At 45.9% G+C, this 24,883-nt stretch overlaps 2 protein-coding genes across 2 annotated transcripts in view; one reads left to right on the top strand and one right to left on the bottom strand.

The window, feature by feature from the left end:
* SLC36A1 (solute carrier family 36 member 1) overlaps positions 1–24,883 on the bottom strand; it is a 222,424-nt gene that overhangs the window by 121,082 nt on the left and 76,459 nt on the right. The window lies entirely within an intron of this gene.
* Positions 1–24,883, top strand: part of FAT2 (FAT atypical cadherin 2) — a 64,974-nt gene that overhangs the window by 33,879 nt on the left and 6,212 nt on the right. Inside the window, exons 12-20 of the mRNA XM_024247349.3 lie at positions 343–576; positions 2,975–3,358; positions 5,559–5,773; positions 6,825–6,962; positions 7,581–7,724; positions 9,000–9,197; positions 12,842–13,652; positions 17,169–17,314; positions 22,630–23,071. Coding sequence (XP_024103117.3) covers positions 343–576; positions 2,975–3,358; positions 5,559–5,773; positions 6,825–6,962; positions 7,581–7,724; positions 9,000–9,197; positions 12,842–13,652; positions 17,169–17,314; positions 22,630–23,071 — 2,712 coding nt within the window. The remainder of the gene's footprint in view (positions 1–342; positions 577–2,974; positions 3,359–5,558; positions 5,774–6,824; positions 6,963–7,580; positions 7,725–8,999; positions 9,198–12,841; positions 13,653–17,168; positions 17,315–22,629; positions 23,072–24,883) is intronic.

Genomic DNA, 24,883 nt, shown 5'->3' with positions numbered 1-24,883 from the left:
ATACATATATATTTTTTCCTAGAAGTGGAATTATGAACCAAAGGATAAATGCATTTTATATATTATTAGAAATTGCCTAATTGGCCATTAAGAATATACTTATTTTTAGCTTGTTGGTGATGATCTCAAACAGGCAATGTGATGAAGTGTGTTTGGGAGAATCAGGGAGGTGAATGGGTGTTGGGGGATACAGGCTTAGCTGCTTTCCTGACTGTATTGACCCCTCCTTGCTGTGAACAAAACTCTGTGTGGCTGGGTTTGTCTCCTGTAGATATCTAGAGGGCACATCCTTGGGTAATATTTCCCCAGAGAAAGCTCAACTTTTGTCATTTCTCCGGCCAGGGGAGCTGACCACACTCACAGCCCTAGACCGAGAAAGGAAGGATGTGTTCAACCTCGTTGCCAAGGCGACGGATGGAGGTGGCCGATCATGCCAGGCAGACGTCACCCTCCATGTGGAGGATGTGAATGACAATGCGCCGCGGTTCTTCCCCAGCCACTGTGCTGTGGCTGTCTTCGACAACACCACAGTGAAGACCCCTGTGGCTGTAGTATTTGCCCGGGATCCCGACCAAGGTGAGTCTGAGAAGGATTGAGGCCATTTCCAATGATCTCCTGGGTCACCTTGGGCAAGGGTTTGGTCCCCTTTGTGTCTCTCTAGGACTGGTAAGGGCGGTGCCTTCTTGTTGAGTCTGTGGACGCTTAAAAGTAATAAGTATTTATCCTCAAACTGCACACCTAAGTGCTATATGACAAATGATTTTAGCAATGTTTTGAAGCAGGAAAAAGGTATTTCAGCCTTATTGTTTCTCCCCTTCCACTTAGACCCGGGGACTTTTCAATACTGCCATTTAACCACAAAGGCATTTTTAAGTACAAACATTTGATCAGAAATATACCAATCAGACTTCTTCAATTCTGATTGATTTGCCTCAAGAAAGGAATTTTGGGCACCAACCCCAGTAAGCCCATTCAATTCCTTGATCAATTTTCTGAAGAGTGAAGTTGAACCATTTTCAATATTTTACATTTTAACTCCATATTTTCATTGGAGTTAATTCTTTTTCTTTTAAAATTTACAAGGTAAATTGCATTCATTCAAACATATTTGTGCCATATTATACCAATTATAGCTTCTGCTACCACAAAGTGTTCTATTCTGATTGTGTATACATACATATATAAAACTCATTAATGTGATATATGTATATATTCATATATATATATATTCATATATATATCCTGTCCAATTTTCCTGAGTCAAATTTTATAATTCAGATAGGGTAAAAAAAATGCTCTCAGCATCAGAATAGCCAGGTCAACACAGGAAAATGATGATGATAAAAGTGGGATCAAAACACCCTGGCTCTGTTTGACATCAGCAAGGTAAAATTAAGATTTCCTAGAGAAAGTGAGTTTTAGCTTGGCATTGAAGGAGGTGAGATATTCGAGGGATGTAGGGGTTCTAGGGAGGGCAAACAGTCAACACACAGGCAGGGTAGCTGGACCTGGAATATGTGTGCATGTGTGTGTGTGTGTGTGTGTGTGTGTGTGTGTGTTGGAGGTAACAAGTGCAAGCGGAATAGACTTGCTTGAGATACAGAAATGGGTTTGATAGGAGAGATCTGGAATACATCAGAGGTGGAGTGACCCATAAGCCATCTTATTTACCTCTCCATCTAATGGCTGCAAGGCTCTGTAAGTGCTCCATTAGCCACTGCTTACACACCTCCAGGGACAGGATGCTCCCTACTTCCTAAGCAGCCCCTTCCTTCTATGGTTCCTCAGGCCATTATCAAGTGGGACATCTGTCAGTCCTGCCTGCCCTCTACAATCACACAGATCTCCTAGACAGTTCCTAGAGTGGCCTTATATCAATTTACCATTAATCTTTCCAAAATGGTTATTCCAACCCAAATATTTCAACTAAATAATCCAGGTGTGGTTTGACCAGCATCTGTCTGTCTCTAGAAAAATTATGGTTTCTTCATATAAGTACCTATATGGGGAAGTTGCATGGCATGTGCATTTAATGGATATAAATTCAACTCTTCTCAGAGGCTACTCCTGTCACCATTCCACCAGAGGAGTGTGTGTTCCACGTGTGTGGGAGATGTGAGACCCTTAGGCTCAGGGCCTGTGTTCATCTCACTGGGGGAGGACCTCACAGCTGAGTCTTAAATGTTGGTGTTTTTCATACACTATGGCCAACTGCTTCATCTGGTACTTAATCAAAGAAAATAACAGAATTGGAGACAAAGCTGGAGAAACACTGTGTGTTTTGATTTACTAAGAACTTCCATGGGTGTTTTCTTAACTTTTTATGTTGACATAATTATAGACTCCATAGGAAGTTGCAAAAATAGGGCTGGTGGGGACTGTGTGCCCTCTTCATGCAGCTTCCCTAATGGGAGCATCTTACATAGCAGTAGGATAATATCAAAACCGGAAAACTGACATTGGTCCATTGTTTGTAACTAGACTACAGCCTTGCTACTCAGATTTCACCAGGTTCTATATGCACTCATTTGTGTGTGTGTGTGTGTGTGTGTGTTTGTACACGCACACTTAGTTCTATGCAATATTATTCCATGTTTAGATTCTTGTAACCAACACCGCAATCAAGATACAGAGCTGTTCTATCTCAGTCAAGGAACTCTCTATGGGTGGTTTTATCTGCATGTTTTTCACTAATAAACTGATATTAAACCCTAATCCCCACATAATATTTTCGGATAGTTTGATAGATTTGCAGATTAGGTTCCCCCAAAAACCTTTTAGTGAGGCCTTGGGTCTCCCTGCCCCAGTCAAGACTCCCCTGCTGGAGACACCCTCACTCTTCATATACCCAAGCCAGCTTGTCAGCCTTCATGGGAGCCCCCTCCCCAGCCCCTCCTGTGGCTGCAGGGCTTGCTGCAGGCAGGTCCAGAGGAGGCGCCCTCAGTGTGGATCACACCCTTTGTCTCCCTGCCAGGCGCCAATGCCCAGGTGGTTTACTCTCTGCCGGATTCAGCCGAAGGCCACTTTTCCATCGACGCCACCACGGGGGTGATCCGCCTGGAAAAGCCGCTGCAGGTCAGGCCCCAGGCACCACTGGAGCTCACAGTCCGTGCCTCCGACCTGGGAACCCCAATACCGCTGTCCACGCTGGGCACTGTCACGGTCTCGGTGGTGGGCCTAGAAGACTACCTGCCCGTGTTCCTGAACACCGAGCACAGCGTGCAGGTGCCCGAGGATGCCCCGCCTGGCACGGAGGTGCTGCAGCTGGCCACCCTCACTCGCCCGGGCGCAGAGAAGACTGGCTACCGCGTGGTCAGCGGGAACGAGCAAGGCAGGTTCCGCCTGGATGCTCGCACAGGTGAGAACCTGATCCACCAAGCCCCGAAGCATCGCGTACAGGGTTTCTGGGAGCGCTGGCTTCCTCTCCTGTGTGGGTATCTACCCTGTGCAGCGCCTCCCAGAGCAGACCTCCTCTGGTCGTTTCTCCATTCTCTTCTGCTTCTCTCCGAGTACCAGGTCCTTCCTTCCGCCCTGGGGCCAGCTTATGTGGGAGCCTCCCTTAAAGGGGATCCTCCCACGTCCCCAGCCAGGTCTCTGTGTCCAGGACCCTCAGTGATCCACTCTCCTCCCACACAGTTAGCGGCTTCATGGTCTCAGCTCAGGCCCAGCGTAGGAGGCAGAAACAGCTTGGCTGCAGAGGCAGGGAGCCCTTGCTGGAATCTGGGGCTTAAGCAACCCTGGACAAGGCTGCCTGCTTCCCTCCTGAAGTCCCCACATCTGCTCCAAACATCCTGGCACCCCTTAATTTTCCCTTATTCTCATGAAGAGAGAAAGAACTAGGAAACCGTCTCTCTTCTTTCCTACTAGCCACAGAATAGTCAAAGTCAGGCTCACGGAAACTCACCGAAGGGCCTCAGAGGCCACCCAGGTCAGCCTGTGTCTCATGCAGATTCCTCCCCATGGCTCCCCTGGAATGGCGCTCTCTACCTCCCCAAACAGCTGCCTTATCATTGAGCAATATTTTTAAAAATTTACCATGGAGATTTTGAACATATTAAAAAATAGAATAGTACAATGGGCCCTATGTTTCCACCACCCAGCTTCAGTAATCATCAGCAGAGGCCAGCCTGGTTTCCTCTTTACCCTTTGGCCCCCACATCCATCCAATCGCAGACACTGTGTCATTTCATTTGTAAGGACTTCAGTGTGTATCTCTGTATAATAAGAACTCTTTTTCTAAACAAAACCACAATACCTTATCACACCTAAAAGATAATAATTTCTTAATATCACCAGGCCATTTTTCAGATTCTCATAAATGTCTTTTCGAAGTCGGTTTGTTAGTATCCCCAAAATGTCTACATATTGAATTTGGTTGATATGCAAGATTTTAAGTGTCCTTAAATCTCTAACATTTTCTTCTTCCTCTTTATTTCCCCCTGCCATTTATTTAATGAAACAGTTGAGTCATGTGTCTGATAGAATTTTGCATCGTTTGGATTGGTTGGCTCTTTATAGTGTCATATAGCATATCCCTGGGGTCCTTGTATTTCCTAGGAATGACATTTGGATCAAAGGCCTTGGTGAGGTTTAGTTGACAGTGCCTGGTCAACACAGTGCTTCATAGATGATGCTATGCTGTTTGCATCATGTCTGGAGGCACATAAGAGCTAACTGGCTTTTTTTTTTTTTTTTTTTTTCTGGTGTTAAGATAGATGGTAAGTTCAGGTGTTGTCAACCTGATCCATTATATATAAATATATAGTTATAATTTGGGTATATAAGGCCATTATAGACTTCTACATCAGCCTTTCTTCTAATGGTTTTAGCAGGCTTTGCTGATCATTTCCTAGATAGATATACCTTTTCATTAAGGGCTGTAAAATGGTGATTTTCTAATCCTATTACTCCTCATTATTTTCTGACTGAATTATAAAAAGATGTTCATTGGCATGTGATGCTGTTGAAAGAAAAATAAGATAAAACAAAAAGCAGAGTGTCCACCATTAACTATTTGGTTAGCCAGGAAAGGCAGGATAAATCCTTGTTCTTTTATTTCTTTTTTCCAGTTTTCAGAATAATAACCTACACCCTAACAATTTGTTGGCAACTTTGAGTATTAATGAATCTCATTTTATGACCTAAGGTCTGTCATTTACTAGCTGGATGAGGTTGGACAGGTCACTTGTCTATTAGAGCATCTAGGTCAATGGACTGACCTAGAAAATGGGAATCAAAATTGTTCCTGCTCCACAAGGTTTTTATAGATCTCAATGAGATAAATTTAGCATCACACATTTAAATGAGATTTAAATCAAATATTACAGAAGTAAGTGAGGGAAATATAGCTGTTGTGAATAATAATAAGGAAAATGAGGGAGATGACGGGGAAGGGGGTCAAGGGGATAGCAAAGGAAGATGGACGGGGAGATGACAGAGGACACTCACCTTGCCTAGCCCTGTTGAGCTGCCTCTCCTAGGGCTGGGCTCAGACCCTCAGTCCTGCCCCTTTGAGGGCCCAACTGCCTCACTGCTGCTGTCACCTCTTACTTCTTCAGGGATCCTGTATGTCAACGCAAGCCTGGACTTTGAGACAAGCCCCAAGTACTTCCTGTCCATTGAGTGCAGCCGGAAGAGCTCCTCTTCCCTCAGTGACGTGACCACAGTCATGGTCAACATCACTGATGTCAATGAACACCGGCCCCAATTCCCCCAAGATCCATATAGCACAAGGGTCTTAGAGAATGCCCTTGTAGGTGACGTCATCCTCACGGTAAGGATCTGCCACCTTGCTCTTTGTGGGGCAAGAACTCTGGGGTGGCTTCTTATCTCACCCCCACACCCAGCCATCTATAAGCGTGGATTAGTTTATTAAGTTAATACACTGTAGACTTGACTCTGACTCGTCAGAGGTTTATGTGAGATTTGAGTATGGCCAAACCATGCTCGGCCAAACTATCTCTCCTGAGAGAATGTCTCAGAGCCATATGATAAGATCAGAGACGATGGAATGGGGTATGGGATAGGCAAGGTTTGTTAGGAGAAGAGAGAAAAAGAGACAGACCCCAGAGGACTGCCAGAGGCTCCCAAGCCTGGGAAGGGCCTGGTCATAGTGGGTGACATGGAATGACAGTTGTGGGGCAGGGATTGAGGGGACATCAAATAATACCTCTTTGCATTTAAATATGCAATAGCTCCCTCATTCAATGGAGTGAAACCCAATTCTGTCCACCCATACTCCCACACTCTTCATCCCACCTTCTAGTCTCTCCCTCCACTCCCTGCTATGGTGCACCCTATGCTCCAACCACACAGGAATATCTACCTTTCCCCAAAACATCGTCTGCACTTCCATACTCTGGGCTCATAGTACTTCCTCTGCCTGGAATGCCTGCTCCAGTCCCAAAAGCCCTCCTGATCCTTCAGGGCTTCATGAATCCTTTTCTAATCTCCCCAGTGTAATGTATCACTGTGTGCTCTGTGCCCTTATAAGGCTGACCATACTTTACTCCAAATTAGAATTACCCATAAAATTAGACATTAAACTTCCTGCGGGCATATTCATTTTAGCACATTCCTCACATTCTAGGACAGGGCCTGGCATGCTATTAGCAAGAGTGAATGGTGAGTGAATGAATAAACCATGGCATGCTGAAGTCCACACGAGGATGTAAGTGAAGAGATTACTTTGGCAGGGATGACTATGATCCAGGCACTGCTAGCCCAAAGGCAGTCACTGGGGCAGGGACATATCTGTTTCCCCCTATACTTCCAGGGGTCAAGATTCCTGTCCCTCCATTCACAATCCCCCTACCCCACTGCAGGTATCAGCGACTGATGAAGATGGACCCCTAAATAGTGACATTACCTATAGCCTCGTAGGAGGGAACCAGCTTGGGCACTTCACCATTCACCCCAAAAAGGGGGAGCTACAGGTGGCCAAGGCCCTGGACCGGGAACAGGTGAGTCATATGGGAGGGGTGCACCCTGACCTCATTAGGGCAGAGACACAGTCCCACTGCAGGTCCAGAAGATGCATCGCCATCAAGACCCCATCCTGAAACTTCCTCAGACCTGCCCAGAGTGTCTCTCACTTGTTTTCTCTGTGGGGCCTCTGTGGACTATGAGGCCAGAGGCAGGGGAGGGACTGAGTGACCCCGTAACCTTCCCTAGAGGACCTCAGGTGGCTTTTCACAATTGAGCAGGGATCATTAGATCATTATAAAATAGCCACATTTTTTGAGCACCTACTGTGTGCCAGACACTTTCCTAAATGTTTTATAAGGATTTATGCCATTTGATCCTCAAAATAATTTAAGGAAGTGCATCCTGACATTATCCTCACATAAATTCATTCACTTTCCCAAGGTCTCATTGCTAGCCAATGATTGAGTAGGGAATCACACCTATTTCTGTCTGACTCCAGAACCTAAGCCCTAAAATGCTACGGGTGGGCAGTGGGGGTGGGCAGAGGAAAGTGTCTCCATCTTATTTTTTTTGAAAATATTAGTGATGACTCAGGGGGCAGAAGTGAGGGACAACTACCTCATTGCTAACCTCCACTGGACATTTTGCAATAGGCCTCTAGTTATTCCCTGAAGCTCCGAGCCACAGACAGTGGGCAGCCTCCACTGCATGAGGACACAGACATCGCTATCCAAGTGGCTGATGTCAATGATAACCCACCGAGATTCTTCCAGCTCAACTACAGCACCACTGTCCAGGTAAGCTTGAGCCCCCAAGGCACCCTGAGCCCTTCCTCCCTTCATTTCCCTTCTAGCAGAAGATGCCCCTCAGTGGTATTAGTCCACATGAACAATGACTGTGACCTTGCCACTGATGTCCCCAAAGGCAACACAGACTGCTGGAGGGCATTATAGAATTGATAGGAATCAGGCACTGTGTTAGGCACTTTCCTATCCATTACCTCATTTGAGACTCATAACAGCCATATGAAGTAGGTAGTACCCATTTTACAGATTTAGAAGATTGAGGTATGAAAACATGCCATACCTAGAATGTGGCAAACTTGGGATTTAACCCCAGGGATTTTTTTGTTTGTTTCCAGAACCCAAGCTATTCCCTACTAATGGTTTGCAAATAGGATTTGGAGAGGGCCTTGGGATTCTATGAGTAATTTTCAGGGCTGTAAGTGGTGAAGGGAGGTGAGGGAGTGAATAAAAAGGCAGAGTTCTGGGTCCCACTATGCATTACCTAGGGCTGTTCCACTTTTACCTGTTTTATATATTATGGGTATGGGTTAGGATGTTTGGCTGCAAATAATAAGTTACCTGACTAAAAATATCTTTTCTGAGACTATCACCAGTCCACATCTGAACAAAAGCAGGATTTTATAACAAAGGAACAGAGAATGTCTGTTGGATAGGCAACGATCAGCTTCTGCCCATTAGATTCTGTTTGTAGATAATATTGTGATGCTAAAAAGTTAGTAACCATTGTGTTATAGTACACTAAATGCCCATGTTATACAACAAAGGCTAAAATGATACTCAGGGAATCTGGTTTTCTTAATTAAATTCCTAGTCATCTTTAAGTGTGCTTATCAGATACATATTGTATACAGGTCCTCTAAGGAAGAAATCATTTATAAGTGTTTAATTGGCTTTGCAAATCACAACATTCCCTTATGTAACCCAGGTAATAACTAATTTAAATACATGATTCAGCAGTGTGTGATCTTGAGCAAGTCATCTCTCTACAGAATAAAGGGTTTAAACCTTTGTTCTCTAAGGATCCTTCCTGCCCCAGTGGGCTGTGTTTCTAAGACCCAACACTGCCCTTGGGTAGCTCCTGGTCTAGACAGGAAAGTCAACAACTACCTCAAAGGCAGGCAGAATGAATGAGCAGCAGCTTGATGTTCAGGCACCATCTACAAGCAGCCAGAGTCCTGAGGACTCATTCCAGATGACATACCCAGACAGGTGCAAAAGGACCGGGACTCATTCTGCTCTTTGCCTTCCTGTCACTCTCGGTCTCAGGAGAATTCCCCCATTGGCAGCAAAGTTCTGCAGCTGATCCTGAGTGACCTGGACTCTCCAGAGAATGGCCCCCCCTACTCGTTTCGAATCACCAAGGGGAACAATGGCTCTGTCTTCCGAGTGACCCCGGATGGATGGCTGGTGACTGCTGAGGGCCTAAGCAGGAGGGCCCAGGAATGGTATCAGCTTCAGATCCAGGTGAGAGCTGTGCTAGGCTTCTGGTGGTGACCATGGGGGCAGTAAAGATGCTGGCAAAAGCCCCACCAGTGCTTCTATCATTAGGGAAAAAATGTACAAAGTACTTAGGATGCATCAGGCACTGGGGTAGGTCCTTCTCAGGACTAAAGCCTCATAACACTCAGGGCAGGTATAGTTACCACCCCACTTCACAGATGAGGAAACTGAGGAACACAGGGGATTTAAGTGACTGGCTTAAAGTAATACTGGTAATAAGTGGCAAAGGTGGGTTGCTTCAAACCCAAGCACTCTGACCCCAGAGTCCAAATTCTTAATCCCTGCTCTGTGCCCGGGCAAAACACCCTCTGGCTGTAGCTCCTAGAGCTTAGCCAGAACAGCTCTCTGAACCTCAGGAGCTAAAACAACCTACCTCAGAGAACTGGCTTGGGGCTCAAGTGAGATATTGTATGCACATGTGTGTAGGGGATTCTGGTGGTGATGTTATGGGTTGCATAGGAATTGCTGAAGAACAGTGGCCGAGATGGTGGTCTGATATCTCTCCCTCACTTTATTTCCCCAAATCTCTTTCCTAAATCTCAAGTCCAGTGGACCCTACTATTCTGTAAACTTATGGGCTGGGAATGATGTATTCATTCTTTCAGTCAGTCAGTCCATCTCTCAACAAGTATTTATTGAGCATCTACTACATGCGAGGCCGTTTGCAAGTGGCTAGGGACATAGCAGAGGGTAAGGAGGGAATGATTCCTGTCTCCAGGGGCTTTCCATTGTAATCATGGAGATAAACAATAAACAGATAAAGAAAGAAATAACATCTTTACAAATGATGATAAGGAATTAAAGTGATGAGAGACTCATAAGACAGGAGGACACACATTCAGAGGGAGGCTGCCCCCAGGAGGTGACATTTGAGCAGAGAGCCGAGCTGCCAACCATGTGAAAAGTGGGCAGGAGAGTCTTCCAGGCAGGAAGAGCAACATGAGTTGGGAAAGAGCCTGAAGTGGCTTGAGGTATGGCTGAGGTACTCAGAACATCATAAGCAGGGGTGGGAATGAGGCTGAGGAGATAGGCTGAGTAGATCGTGTGGGCCTTGTGGCTTGAATGACTGTATTATCTGAGGTCCAAACTGTGATCTTTTGAGAGTGAGAGAAGCACTGACTTAGTCCATTTGGGCTGCTACAACAGAATACCATAGGCTGGGTGGCTTAAAGGACAGAAATATATTTCCCACAGTTCTGGAGGCTGGAAGTCCCAGATCGGGGTGCCAGCATGGCCAGGTTCTGGTGAGCGCCCTCTTCTGAATGGCAGACTGTTGGCTTCTCATTGTATGCTCACATGGCCCTTCTCATAAAGGCCCTAATCCCATTCACAAGGGCTCCACCTCCAAATACTGTTACACTGGAGATTAGATTTTAACATATGAATTTTGAGGGGACACAAACATAGAGTCCAAAACAGGCACTAAAAATAATACTTCGTAGTAGCTGATTTACAACAGGTAAAAATCAATACTGTCCTTGACAAACCAGGGCATCCAATCTTCTAAGTATAAGCCTTGGTAACACTTTTAGATTCTAATCTAAGTACAATGAGAGGTGGTTGAAGGGTTTCAGATGGAAAAGGGATCCTCTTTGTGTCTCAGGAAGCTCATTTTTCAAGCTCTATAGAGTGGGTGAGGGAGACCAGTGAGAAGTCATCCAAGCTGGAGATAGTGGGGCTGAGACCACGGAGTGATGGAGAAGATGCAGGAAGTGGACAGATTTGGGACATATTTTGTATGTAAATTGATAGGAGTTGGTGGCGTGGATGTGGGGATAGAAAGAAAAGAGAAGATTCAGGGATGATTTCTAAATTGCTGGCTCCCATGAAGACTTGGGTAGTAGTGCATTTATGAGACTGGAAAGGCCCAGACAGGAAGGCAGGACAGGTTTATGGGCTAAACCGAAGCTCTGTTTTGCACATTATTTCCCAGTTGTTTGTGAGACATCCAAGCGGAGGTGTCCAATGGGTAGCTGGGAATTGGAGTTGGCAGCTCAGAGGATTGGTAGATGGCCCTCAAAGCCAAGAGCATGGATGTGATTGCCTAGGGAGAGATGAGAGAGAACGGCTTCCTGACCTCTGTATTCTCAGACCCAGGCACACGCCCTGCCTAGACAGGAGCTTAGCAATTACTGGCATCATCACCATCAATTGCATTTGTCCCGTATTTCCACTTCCATGCATTGGGAGGCACCATAGGCCAGCAAAGAAAAACACAGGCAATAGACACAGATAGGCATTCAGATTCTGCTCAGGCCTTACCTGCTGTATGACCTTGGGCAAGTTACTTCACCTCTTTGAGCCTCAGTTATATTTTTTGTAGGATGGGTGACTTGATAGTACCTATCTCATAAGAAGGATAAACTAGGATAATGCATTTACAGCAGTTAATGTTAGCTATGTATTATATATAATCAGTAGTAGTAGTATTGTTGTAACTAATGTTAGCTATACATTATAATTAATAGTAGTGTTAATTATTATTGCTGCTATTAATATCTCTTCAGTGTTATGCATGACTTCCAGCAGTAGGTGTAATCTTAACAACTTTCTTGTACATTAAAAGTGTTGGAGTGCAGGTGAACAAGATATTACTACAGGGAAAACTGTGGAGACCCTTGTTGACAGCTGAGGAAGTGATAATATCACTGAGGAGAGGAAGGCAAGCTTGTCCTTTCTAAGTTAGGCAGGAAGTTACAGGGATGTGTGGTGAAACATGAAAGGAAAATGAGTTTATGATTTACATTCTTTTCCCTACTTAAGTGAGGTCCTGTCACCCTCACGGCTTTTCACAGTTCTGACATAAACTGCAACCCTGCGCATGCCAGCCCAGCAGTGAGGTCAGGCCTGCTTCCCTGCCCACTTGCTCCAGCACCAGTGGCCCCGTCTGTGCTGTTGAACACACCGCCTTCATTCCTACCCCAGGACCTTACACTTGCTGCTCCCTCTGTCTGTCACCTCTTCTTCTCATCCCTCAGGACTCAAATGTCACTCCACAGAGACTCCTTTCTCTTCTACCTGATCAAAGTTAGGTCTCCGTTTATTTCCTTCCCAGCATTTTATCCAAGTTATTTGGTAACTTATTTATTGTCTCTTTTCTCCTGGCCACAGCAGAAGACTTCGTTGACTGACTAGAAGGACAAATCCCGACTCCCACTCCAATCGCATAGCAAAAGGGAATCCCAAGGAGAATTTTCTTAGGCTGAGCAGGGTGCACGGTGCATCAGAATCGCTGAGACATCTGAGGGCGCCCTTGAGGACAGGGACAGAATGAGAAAGTTCATGAGGAAGTTAGCCCAAGTCTATGGCTGGAGAGATTTAGGAAGAGGCTTAGAGAGATGTCACATGAGGAAACTGCATTGTTTTACTGCATGGTATAGGATGTAACTCCCTCCTTCAATTTCTACAAAACCTTCAGAAAATCTTTCTTATATGTCAGTGCTTTTGGAGTTAGATTTTTTTTTTTTCTAAATGCGACAATGCACTGAGCCAGCCCTCAGGTTGGGTGTGGGGCAGAGAAACGTAGCTCCACAAGGAGGCCCAGCCTCAGTCGGGCCCAAGAGCCCTGCAGTTCTGTCGGGTGACAGCAGTGTTTGTTTTGCCCACAGGCGTCAGACAGTGGCATCCCTCCCCTCTCCTCTTCGACGTCTGTCCGTGTCCATGTCACAGAGCAGAGCCACTATGCACCTTCTGCTCTCCCACTGGAGATCTTCATCACTGTTGGGGAGGAGGAGTTCCAGGGTGGCATGGTGGGTAAGATCCATGCCACAGACCGAGACCCCCAGGACACGCTGACCTATAGCCTGGCAGAAGAGGAGACCCTGGGCAGGCACTTCTCAGTAGGTGCGCCTGATGGCAAGATTATCGCCGCCCAGGGCCTGCCTCGTGGCCACTACTCGTTCAACGTCACGGTCAGCGATGGGACCTTCACCACGACTGCTGGGGTCCATGTGTACGTGTGGCATGTGGGGCAGGAGGCTTTGCAGCAGGCCATGTGGATGGGCTTCTACCAGCTCACCCCCGAGGAGCTGGTGAGTGACCACTGGCGGAACCTGCAGAGGTTCCTCAGCCATAAGCTGGACATCAAACGGGCTAACATTCACTTGGCCAGCCTCCAGCCTGCAGAGGCTGTGGCTGGTGTGGACGTGCTCCTGGTCTTTGAGGGGCATTCTGGAACCTTCTACGAGTTCCAGGAGCTAGCATCCATCATCACTCACTCAGCCAAGGAGATGGAGCATTCAGTGGGGGTTCAGATGCGGTCAGCTATGCCCATGGTGCCCTGCCAGGGGCCAACCTGCCAGGGTCAAATCTGCCATAACACAGTGCATCTGGACCCCAATGTTGGGCCCACGTACAGCACCGCCAGGCTCAGCATCCTAACCCCGCGGCACCACCTGCAGAGGAGCTGCTCCTGCAATGGTAAGTACCACATCTTCCCTAGGGACGAGCAGCACTGCTGGGCTCAGCCCGCCTGACTCTAAGCATGGAGATTCCACTGAGGCTCTGTGGGAGAGTTCAGGGAAGTTTTAATAAGCCCAAAGGCCACCGATCACCATAAGACAGCTAGTGGCCTCACAAAATCTAGTTATGGAATAATACCCAATTCTCAGCTCCCTTTCGAGATTTAGAAAATAACAGTAAGACTACAATATGCGGTTTAACATCATGGCTAAGAGCATAGGCTGTGGCTTCAGTCCTCATGGGTTAAAATCTCAGCTCTACCACTTACTAACCAGGTGACTTTAGGAAAATTAACCTCTCTGTGCCTTTGAGCTGGGCTGCTGTAGGAATTACATCAGTACTATTTATCAAGTGCTTGCTTAGAACAGTGCCTGACATATAGAAAGTGCTCAATACATGTGAGTTACTAATACTGCTACTATTATTACCATAGTCAGGTGGTTATAAGCTCAAGGCTTAGACTCAGACAGCTCAGGTTCAAACCCTAGCTCCATCAGTCACTAGCTGTGTAACCTTGGGTGTGTTGTTAAAACCCTCTGAGCTTTTTAGTTTCCCATCTATAAAATAGTGAAAATAAATACATCTGCCTCCTGGAGTTGGGTTTAGGGGGGAAATTACATAAGAGTTATAAAAGCACTTAACCCATGGCTGGCCCACAATAAGCCCCAGATCAACGGTGACTGTCATTCCCGTGGTAGCAGTTGTTGCTATAAGGAGCCTGCTGTACGCCACACTCTGTGTAGATGTCACCTAAACTAATTGGCACCACAGCCCTACCAAGCAGGGTCGTTAGCCCCATCTACAGTTGAAACTGAGATATGAGATTTAGTTTGCCTGAAACTGTACAGCTTCCAATGAAGGCCTCGTTATTCAAATACCTGTGCGTCCCACTCTAAAGCCTGAACTCTTCACTAAGCTCTTCAGGCACTCCAAGACTCACCCAGCACCCCTGGCATTAAGACCAAGGGAGCAGCTCAGGAGCCTTGGCTAAAGGAAAGTGACATGACCTTCAGCTCACCAGCGCTCCTGCCTGGCCTGGCCTGACCTGCCCTTTATGGGTCCAGCTGCCTGGCATTCGGGATATCATTTCTTAGAAGATTGTGGACTTTGTCCAGGGACCACTCGATTTAGGCTGGGTGGGCTTCTCTCTGTCGGGGAGAGGATTTCCTTCTCTGTGTTTCTTGCCCCAGGGCCTGCTGCAGGGAAAGCCAAGAAGGCTGAAGGGTCTCTCTCAGCCACCTGGCATCAGACAGCAGGGGTTCTAAAATTCAAGATTTTGCAAAGTCTTCTGGAGAGCGTGATTTTAAAGAGACATGCTCCTGGGTGTCACCTCCAGAGGTTTTAATTTAGAAGGTCCTGAGTGAGTCCTAGAATTGGCATTTAATTCTGAAGCAGCAGGTGCAAGGGCTTGCATTGAAGAAATACTAGATAAACTCATGGATCACCAGAATCAGTTGAAAAGAGGTTTTTTATTTTTTAACATTTTAATGAAATATAAAACATACAGGAAACCAATTCATGTATCATAAGTACACACCTCAAATAATTTTTATAAAGCAAATATATCTGTGTAGCCAACACCCAGATCAAGGAAAGAATATGACCAACATCTCAGAAGCCTCCCTTGGGCCCCCCTTCTAGTTGTTACATCCATGATGGTAAGATTTTTAAAACACATATTTCCACGTGCCACCCAGAACTACTGAATCAGACTCTCTGAGAGAACTTAGGATTCTGTGTCATAAAGATTCTCCAGCTGATCCTGATATCCAGCCAGGGGTGGGAATTTCTGATCTAGATCATCTTCAATATCCCATCCAATAAGTACCTACTACAATGGAACTGCCAGTGTCAGGGAATTTTGGACTTCTTTGGATTTTTGTTTGTTTTTGTTTTTGAGATGAAGTCTCGCTCTGTCTCTCAGGCTGGAGTGCAGTGGCGTGAGCTTGGCTCACTGCAACTTCCACCTCCCAGGTTCAAGCAAGTCTCCTGCCTCAGCCTCGTGAGTAGCTGGAATTACAGGCGAGTGCCACCATGCCCGGGTAATTTTTGTATTTTTAGTAGAGATGGGGTTTCACCATGTTGACCAGGCTGGTCTCGAACTCCTGACCTCAGGTGATCAGCCCGTCTTGGCCTTCCAAAGTTCTGGGATTACAGGTGTGAGCCACTGCGTCCAGCTGGAATCTGTGGATGTCATAATCCCTTGTGCCTCATCTTTCTGGTTCTTTCTTCTCCTCCTTTTGGCTTTTGTTCTCTCTCAACAATTCCTCTTTGCTAGGTATCTAGAGGCTGGACCGCTCATCCTCTCCCCTGACAACTGACAAGCTTATTTACACTGGGGTTTTGGGGATTTCATAGCTGGACTCACTTCTGGGGAGGGTGGATTTTTTTTAAAATCTAGGGAGGGCAGTGCTTCCCAAAGGGGGTTCAACAGAATGCTATTCCCAAGAGTGGTCCACATAAGAGTGTCCCACAGTCAAAGAAGCTTAAGAAACTCAAGTTTACTCCACACTATGCAACTGTGCATTAGCCATTGCTAAGGCGGGATGGAGGATGCCAGACTTTACAAAAGTTTTGGCCATACAGTCTATCACTGCCCCTCTCTCCTCTTTATCATAGAGTGGCTCTTGACCTCTCAGCCGCATTTTATTGTTTACCTAAATGATTAACTCCTGCTGACACAAGGAACTATCCTGAGGCAAAAACCCTTGTGGGTCTAAAATCACACACACATGCAAAATCTACATTCCCAGTGTAGATTCCCAATGCCAGAAATAACATGGAAACTATGTAGAATAAAAATTTTGATTTTCACACACTTGATTCATTACACTTCTGGCCTAATTTTTACTTTCTTTTTAAAATTATTATTATTATTATTATTATTATTAGAGACATGGTCTCTCTCTGTCACCCAGGCTGGAGTACAGTGGCAAGATCATGGTTCACTGCAGCCTTGACTTCCTGGGCTCAGGTGATACTCCTGCCTCAGCTGAGAGGATGTAATTCCAAGTAACTGGAGTTACAGGCATGAGGCACCATGCCTGGCTATTTTTATTTTTATTTTATGTTTTAGAGATGAGGTCTTGCTCTGTTGCCCAGGCTGGTCTCGAACTTCTGGGTTCAGGTGATCCTCCCGCCGCAGCCTCCCAAAGTGCTGGGATTATAGGCATGAGCCACCGCACCTGGACGACTTTTGCTTTCTTAATGGTTTAAATTCATATTTCTTGACCCAGGCTGGGACCTAAGGCAGGGGTCCCTGCAGCCAACAAAAGGTAGGGTGAAGGCTCTTGTCTGGCTCTGTGTGTGAGACTAGAAAGGTACAGCACACCTCACACCCAGCCTAGTTTCTTCATGTATAAAATATGAGCAATGATTCTGTCTGCCACCCAAGGATTAAATAAGACAAAGTCAGTCCAAGGGCTCAGTGGGGACCACTTCAAGTAGAGGTGACAGCTTTGGTTGCTTTCTCAGGTACTGCTACAAGGTTCAGTGGTCAGAGCTATGTGCGGTACAGGGCCCCAGCGGCTCGGAACTGGCACATCCATTTCTATCTGAAAACACTCCAGCCACAGGCCATTGTCCTATTCACCAATGAAACAGCGTCCATCTCCCTGAAGGTAAGGCACTGCCAGCCTGAGAGATTTCAAGTGGGTGTCCCAGGCTGGGGAGGTAGGGGTTGAGGCATGAGGAATGTCAGGAAGCCCATTTCTGCCAAAGAAATCCCTGCACAGTTTTCAGGGATTCTGGGTGTGACTGTTGGGCCACATGATTATCCTGTCCTGGATGGCCACAGCCACCCAACCTGGAGATATACGTCCAAGGACAGTCACAAATGGGGCTGCTTACTCTGTGGGGTAAGATAGAAATGGAGATGGATGAGGTCAACTAGCCCTGGTGCCATTATCATTTTTGCTGAGTAATAGGCCAGTGTTTCCCAGGGAGGGGGGGATTGCTTACCACTGGGGGTGCTCAAACCCCAGTGGACAAACCCAGCACAAAGTCACATGGAATCACATGGAAGAAAAATAAATTTCCTTTGTAATAAACATTCAGTTATTTGGATTATGTCATGTGGAAGGTCACAGTCTGCCTGTCTGATTTTAACACCTCTATCACATATGCCAATCTACCATTTCTTTTTTTTCTTTTTTTTTTTTTTTTGAGATGGAGTCTCTCTCTGTCACCCAGGCTGGAGAGCAGTGGTGTGATTTCAGATCACTGCAACCTCCGTCTCCCAGGTTCAAGCGATTCTCCTGCCTCAGCTTCCTGAGTAGTTGGGATTACAGGCACACGCCACCATGCCTGGCTATTTTTTGTATTTTTTTAGTAGAGATGGGGTTTCGCCATGTTGGCCAGGCTGGTCTCGAACTCCTGACCTCAGGTGATCCGCCTGCCTCGGCATCCCAAAGTGCTAGGATTATAGGCATGAACCACTGCCCTCAGCCCCAACCTACCATTTCAACAAAGAGAAAGCCAACTTTGGCCACTAGATTTTAATTCATTCAACACAGATTTATTGAGCATCTACTATGTGACAGGCACTGTTCTAGGTGCTTGGGTCTCATCAGTGAAAAAGACAGAAATCCCTTTTAAAGCTTTTGTTCTATGGGGGAGAGACTGACAATAAACATAAACATAATAGCTCAGAAAATTATAGAATTTGTTCAAATTTGATAAGTATTATGAGCAAAAAGGAAAAAATGGAAGGGCATCGGGGTGAGGAGAGTTGCAATTTTTATTTATTTATTTATTGAGACAGAGTCTCACTCTGTCGCCCAGGCTGGAGGGCAGTGGCATGATCTCGGCTCACTGCAACCTCTGCCTCCTGGGTTCAGGTGATTCTTGTGTCTCAGTCTCCGGAGTAGCTGGGATTACAGGTGTGTGCAACCACGCTCACTAATTTTTTTCTTTTGCATCTTTAGCAGAGACGAGGTTTCACCATGTTGGCCAGGCTGGTCTCGAACTCCTAGCCTCAAGTGATCCACCCACCTTGGCCTCCCAAAGTGCTGGGATTACAGGCATGAAACACCACACCCAGCCAGAGTTACAATTTTACAATTTTAAATAAGGTGGCCAGGGAAGCTTTCATTGAGATAATAATTGAGCAATAATTTGGAGAGGGTGAGAAAGTTAGCTCTATGGACATCTGGAAGGAACAGCATTCTAGGTAGAGGGAATAGCAATGCAAAAGCCTTTTGGCAGGAGAATGCTTAGCATGTTTAAGCAATGGGTTGGGTTCTACCTGGCTCCAGTGAAGTGAGTAAAGGGAACAGTAGGAGGAGGAGTTGGTCAGAGACCAACATTAGCAGGTCTGGGGGAAGGGGGGATTCAACAAAGGAGACTGAACATGAGTAACCGGTGATGCTGGAGGAAAATCCAGGGAGTATTGTATGCAGGAAGCCAAGTGAAGAACACATATCAAGAAGGAAGGAGTGATCTGCTGGGTGATCTGCTGCTGAGAGGCCAGTAAGATGGGAAGTGATTTGGCGACACAGAGAACATTGAATCCCCTGACACCAGTGGTTTCTGTGTAATGGGATGGGGCATACCTATGAAGGTCTTGTAGGACATTGTAAGGACTTTGGCTTTTATTCTGAGCAAAATGGAGGCATTAGAAGGTTCTGAGCAGATAATTGCAATGATCTATTTTAAAAGAGTCATCATGGCTTCTTTGTTGAGAATCAACTTTAGAGAAACAAAGATAGGAGCAGAGAGACCCAGTCAGGAGGCCACTGCAATAATTTGGATAAGAGAAGAGGGTGGTTTAGACCAGGGTGATGACAAAGGAATTGGAAAGAAGATAGATTCTACAAAGATTCTGAAGGCAAAGCCAACAGGATTTCCCAGTGAATTGAATGAAGGGTGGGAGAGAAGGCAAGTAGTGAGATTTTGGCCTGGGCAACTGGAAGAATGGAGTTTGTGCCAGCAGGCCTGGGGAAGGGTATGGGTGGATACAAGATTTGGGGAGGGGAGATCAGGGTGCAGTTTCGGATGTGTAAGTTTCAGATGCCCATTAGACCTCCAAGTGGATCTGGAAAGACAAGCCTAATGTTGCAAGGGGTCTATGCTGGAGATGGAGATCTGGGAGTCTTCAGCACATACTTGGTACTGAAAGCCATGAGATGGGAGGAGATCGCCAAGCAATGTAGACTGAAGACACAGTAAGCCAAGGATTACTCCTTGAGACCCTCCAACATTAGCAGGTCTGGGGGAAGAGGGGATTCGACAAAGGAGACTGAACATGAGTAACCGGTGATGCTGGAGGAAAATCCAGGGAGTATTGTATGCAGGAAGCCAAGTGAAGAACACATATCAAGAAGGAAGGAGTGATCTGCTGGGTGATCTGCTGCTGAGAGGCCAGTAAGATGGGAAGTGATTTGGCAACACAGAGAACATCGAATCCCCTGACACCAGTGGTTTCCGTGTATGGTGGGTTGGGGTGAAATTTTGCTGAAAAGGGACAGGAAAGAAGGAAAATATCTGGCTGGAAAACTGAGGCGAAGACAACCTTTTTTTAAAAAATAAAGATGATCATCTGTAAAGAAGGTATATTTTTGAAAATAAAGATTAGAGCAATAACAGCATGTGAGAATGCTGTGGAATGATTCAGTGGTGAATGAACAAAGATGTAGCAAAGAGGAAGGAGAATCAGTAGAGCCTTGAGGAGGTGAGGAGGTAGAATCTAGTGCATAAATGGAGAGATTGGCTTTAGCTAAGGTGGATAGATGTGATGGTGAAAGTGCCTGCAGGTTCCCCCATCTGATGACTCCAGTAGGATGTGAGATGATCAGCTGAGAGTGGGAATGAGGAGGGAGGCATTAGGGATCTCAGGAGAGAGACATAGTGAAAACAGTCATCTGGAAGAATGGATGGACTCAGGAAGGGAGTGTGATTGCTGGGCAGCATTAAAGGCTCATTTGAGAGCCACAGTCATGAAATTAAAGAGAGCCTGGTGAGCAAAGCTGCACGTTTTTCTCCAGCCATGTTCTGCTCCATGTCTGTATAGAGCAGGTGGAGAGTTAGCTTTTTCCATAGTTGTGGGTTTACCAAGAGAGTTCTACGAAGTAAGAAAGAGATAGATCAAGAGCACGTGAAGAGAGTAGTTAGGATGATTGACTATGGAACTTAAACTGGATAAGGAGAGGAACGAGGACATTACAGAGGTGGGAGACAGTGAAAAGACGGTGGGATCAACAGATTTGTGGTCCCAGACAGATAAAAAGAAATGATTTCATTGCAATGTTTTACTTGAGTTGCATTCATTTTTGTTATCTCCCTTTCTTAAAGGCAAGTGTGTTGGTTTTCTATTTACCCTAATAATAGTAAATAAAGGTATAGGTAGTTAATAAGGTATTTAAGTAAATAAAGGTATAGGTAGTATTCAACCAGGGCAAAAATCTGAGAGGTGGTCTACAGATGGCCAATGTATAAGAAGCACTGGGATAGATCTTCAAATTTCAACAGAGAAAACTCTACCTAGCCCAAAGTGACCAGAAAAGTATTTGGTCACAGGCAGTCCTACCTCTTGGGAATGAAGTGAATTAAAATGTTTTAACCCAGTGGTTCTCAGACTTTTTGACTTCAGGACTTTTTACACTCTTGAAAATTATTGAGGATTCCAGGGAAGTTTTGGTTATGTGGGTTATAACTATCAACATTTTCAGTATTAGAAATTAAAACTGAGATATTTAAAAATATGTATTAATTTATTTAGAAATAATAAGAAACTCACATGTCAACATAAATACCTTAATTAATTAATTAATTTTTTTCTTCCAATTTTTAGTTTAGGTTTGGGGGTACATATGCAGGTTTGTTATATGGGTAACCGATGTGTCATGGGGGATTGGTGTACATATTACTTCATCACCCAAGGAATAAGCATAGTATCTGATAGGTAGTTTTTTGGTCCTTACCCTTCTCCCACCCTCTGCCCTCAAGTAGGCCCTGGTGTCTATTGTTCCCTTCTTTGTGTCCCTGTGTACTCAGCGTTTAGTTCCCACTTCTAAGTGAGAAAATGTGGTATTTGATTTCCTGTTCCTGTGTTAGTTTGCCTAGGATATTGGCCGCCAACTCCATCCATGTTGCTGCAAAGGACATAATCTCATTCTTTTTTATGGCTGTATAGTTGTCCAAGGTGTATCTGTACCATATTTTCTTTATCCAGCCCACTGTTGTTGAGCATCTAGGTTGATTCCATGTCTTTGCTATTGTGAAAAGTGCTGCAATCAACATATGAGTGTATGTCTTTATACATTTTTATGAAAAATAATTACTTTCCAAAAGAAAAAGGAAGAGTGGCATTGTTTTACATTTTTGCAAGCCTCTCTTTTGCCTGGCTTAATAGAAGATAGCTGGCTTCTCATATTTACTTCTGCATTCATCAGTTGTGACATGTGTCCGCAAAACTCTGTTGTATACTTGTGAGAAAAAAAGGCAAATCAACTCTTAGGATTACTATAAAAATACTTTGCCCTTGTGGCTTCCCTGAAAAGGTCTTGGGGACCTACTTTGAGAACTGCTAAGCTGTTGAATAAGGAAGTGGGAGTGGGAGAGAGGTTTTTCAAATCCCTGAAGGCCAATATTCACAAGTGTGGAACTCTGGACAGGCCTGTGAAGAAGCATCCAAAATAGAGGGTCTTGATCAGCAAAGCATCTCTGGGCCTCAGTTTCCTCATCTGTGAATGGAGATGTCACCCCCTACCCAGACCATCCCATGGGGTGTGGTGAGAGCAAAGGAGACCATCAACACAAAAGCACTTTGAGGGTTTTTATGCTCTGCAAATGCCATGTCTAAAACAGCCTTGAAAATCACCAAACACCCCCCTCCTACCCATAAAAATACAAACAACATTCTTTGAACTGGCAGCCTGTTAGCAGGTTTACAAGGACTCTTTGGCTTTGCTGATGGCTGTTTGGGTTTCCTTTGCAGCTGGCCAGTGGAGTGCCCCAGCTGGAATACCACTGTCTGGGTGGTTTCTATGGAAACCTTTCCTCCCAGCGCCATGTGAATGACCACGAGTGGCACTCCATCCTGGTGGAGGAGATGGACGCTTCCATTCGCCTGATGGTTGACAGCATGGGCAACACCTCCCTTGTGGTCCCGGAGAACTGCCGTGGTCTGAGGCCCGAAAGACACCTCTTGCTGGGCGGCCTCGTCCTGTTGCATTCTTCCTCGAATGTCTCCCAGGGCTTTGAAGGCTGCCTGGATGCTGTCGTGGTCAACGAAGAGGCTCTAGATCTGCTGGCCCCTGGCAAGACGGTGGCAGGCTTGCTGGAGACACAAGCCCTCACCCAGTGCTGCCTCCACAGTGACTACTGCAGCCAGAACCCATGCCTCAATGGTGGGAAGTGCTCATGGACCCATGGGGCAGGTGAGGGCCGGGGTGCCAGGCTGAACCCAGGGTTTATCCCAGAAGGCTCTTCAGGTGCGAAAGGCATGTCAGGGTGGAGATCGCAGAGCCTCCTGGTTCCAAATTTCTCTCTCTTCCCCTATCTTGTGAGTAACAGGTTGGAATCTGCAATATCTAGACTAGGGGAAGCCAGGAGTCTTCCTTCTCTCTCAACAAAAACTACCTTTCTACTTCTGGGGAGACGAGGGAGGATATGAATGGGGACCTCAGGGACAAAGGGTTGAATTAATCACATACCTTACTGTCATCATTGGTCTACGCACAGTCTCTTTCTCATTCCCCTTTAACTTATATTCCACTCCCTTCCCCTTCCCTAACACTAGAGGCGAACATTTACTGTTTTTGAATGAGTTCTTGCAAAATACACGTTGTTTTTCATATGCTTGAATTTCCAATTTATATAAGTGGTATATGTTGTTTACACTTTCGCTCAGCACCATATTTTTAAGATCCGTCAATGCTGCCATGAGCAATTCTCATTAATTGCTTCTAACTGTGGCTCAGTACTCCATGATGTACATGCACTCACATTTTCCCTCTCCACCCTCACACTCCAAACACCCATCTCCATCATCAATGCTGCAGGGAGCATTCTCCTATATGTCTCCTTGTGAAGCTGTGTGAGAGTTTCCTTCACACACACACACCCGACACCCAGGGGTGGAAGTCACAGGCTCACAGTATGCAAATAATTATTTTGACTAAATAGGGCTACATTGCTCTCAGCATGGCTGCAGCCATCTATCTATACAGCACACGCAACATGAGAGGTTCCTATGTACCCACATGCCTGTCAACACTTCGCATTACCCCATTTTCTGATTTTTGTCTGGCTAATCATGTCATTTCTACCTGCAAAATATCCAAGGAATCCATCGCTTCTCCCCTTCCCCACTGCTGTCCCTCTGTCCCAAGCCCACATCACCTCACCCTGGCACGAGCCTCCTCCCTGTTCTCCGGCTTCTATCCCTGCCTTCCACCTTCCAGCAGGAGCTGGGGTGATCTTTATCCAGCACAGACCTGTGCATGGCACTCTTCTGCTGAGAACTGCTCAGTGGCCGCCGTGCTGTTAGGATACAGTCCCAATCCCTGCAGGTGGCTCCTGCACCTCCCAGGCCATAGTTCAAACTCTCCCTGTCCCTCACCAGGCTGGCCCACCCTGGCGTGGTTTGAGTTCCTTGACCATGCCACACCCTTCCCTAGCCTTTGCACACACTCTTCTCTTCCACCTGAAGCACCTTTCTCTTTGCCCTCTAGCTTCTTGCCTAGCTAATTTCTACTCATCCTTCAGATCTCAAATGAAATAGCTCCCAGGTCCCTAGAGTAAGCTAGCCTCATCCCCCACCCCTCCCAGCATTTCCCTTCAATAAAACTAATTTTATTATAATTACTGAGATACTGATATTATAGCTAGCTGCCTATTTACTGGCTGTGTGACCTTGAGCAAATTCTGTCCATTCTCTGTGCCTCCTTTCCTCATCTGCCATCCCTTTGTACCTGTCCCCTGATGAGGATGGTGACAGTCACCAACCTCAGGGTCGTCGTGAGGATCAAATGAGCCAACACAGGAAGATCCTTGGAACAGTGACTAGCACTAAGTTAGTGTCTATGGTTGTTATCCTGTTTATTACTGTTCTTTAGGTGACTGTTGTCTCTGGTGGGCTGTAAGCTGTTTGAGGGCAGGGACCAAAGTGCTCTTGTTCAGCAGGGCACCAATGCCCAGCACGGTATTGGGCACAGAGGGGAGCAACCAAATAAATAAATGGTAACTGA

The sequence above is a fragment of the Pongo abelii genome, chromosome 4 (assembly GCF_028885655.2).
Source record: "Pongo abelii isolate AG06213 chromosome 4, NHGRI_mPonAbe1-v2.0_pri, whole genome shotgun sequence".
Classification (NCBI taxonomy): domain Eukaryota; kingdom Metazoa; phylum Chordata; class Mammalia; order Primates; family Hominidae; genus Pongo; species Pongo abelii.
The sequence above is the reverse complement of the archived record's forward strand: the minus strand, read 5'-3'. Positions and strand labels throughout refer to the sequence as shown.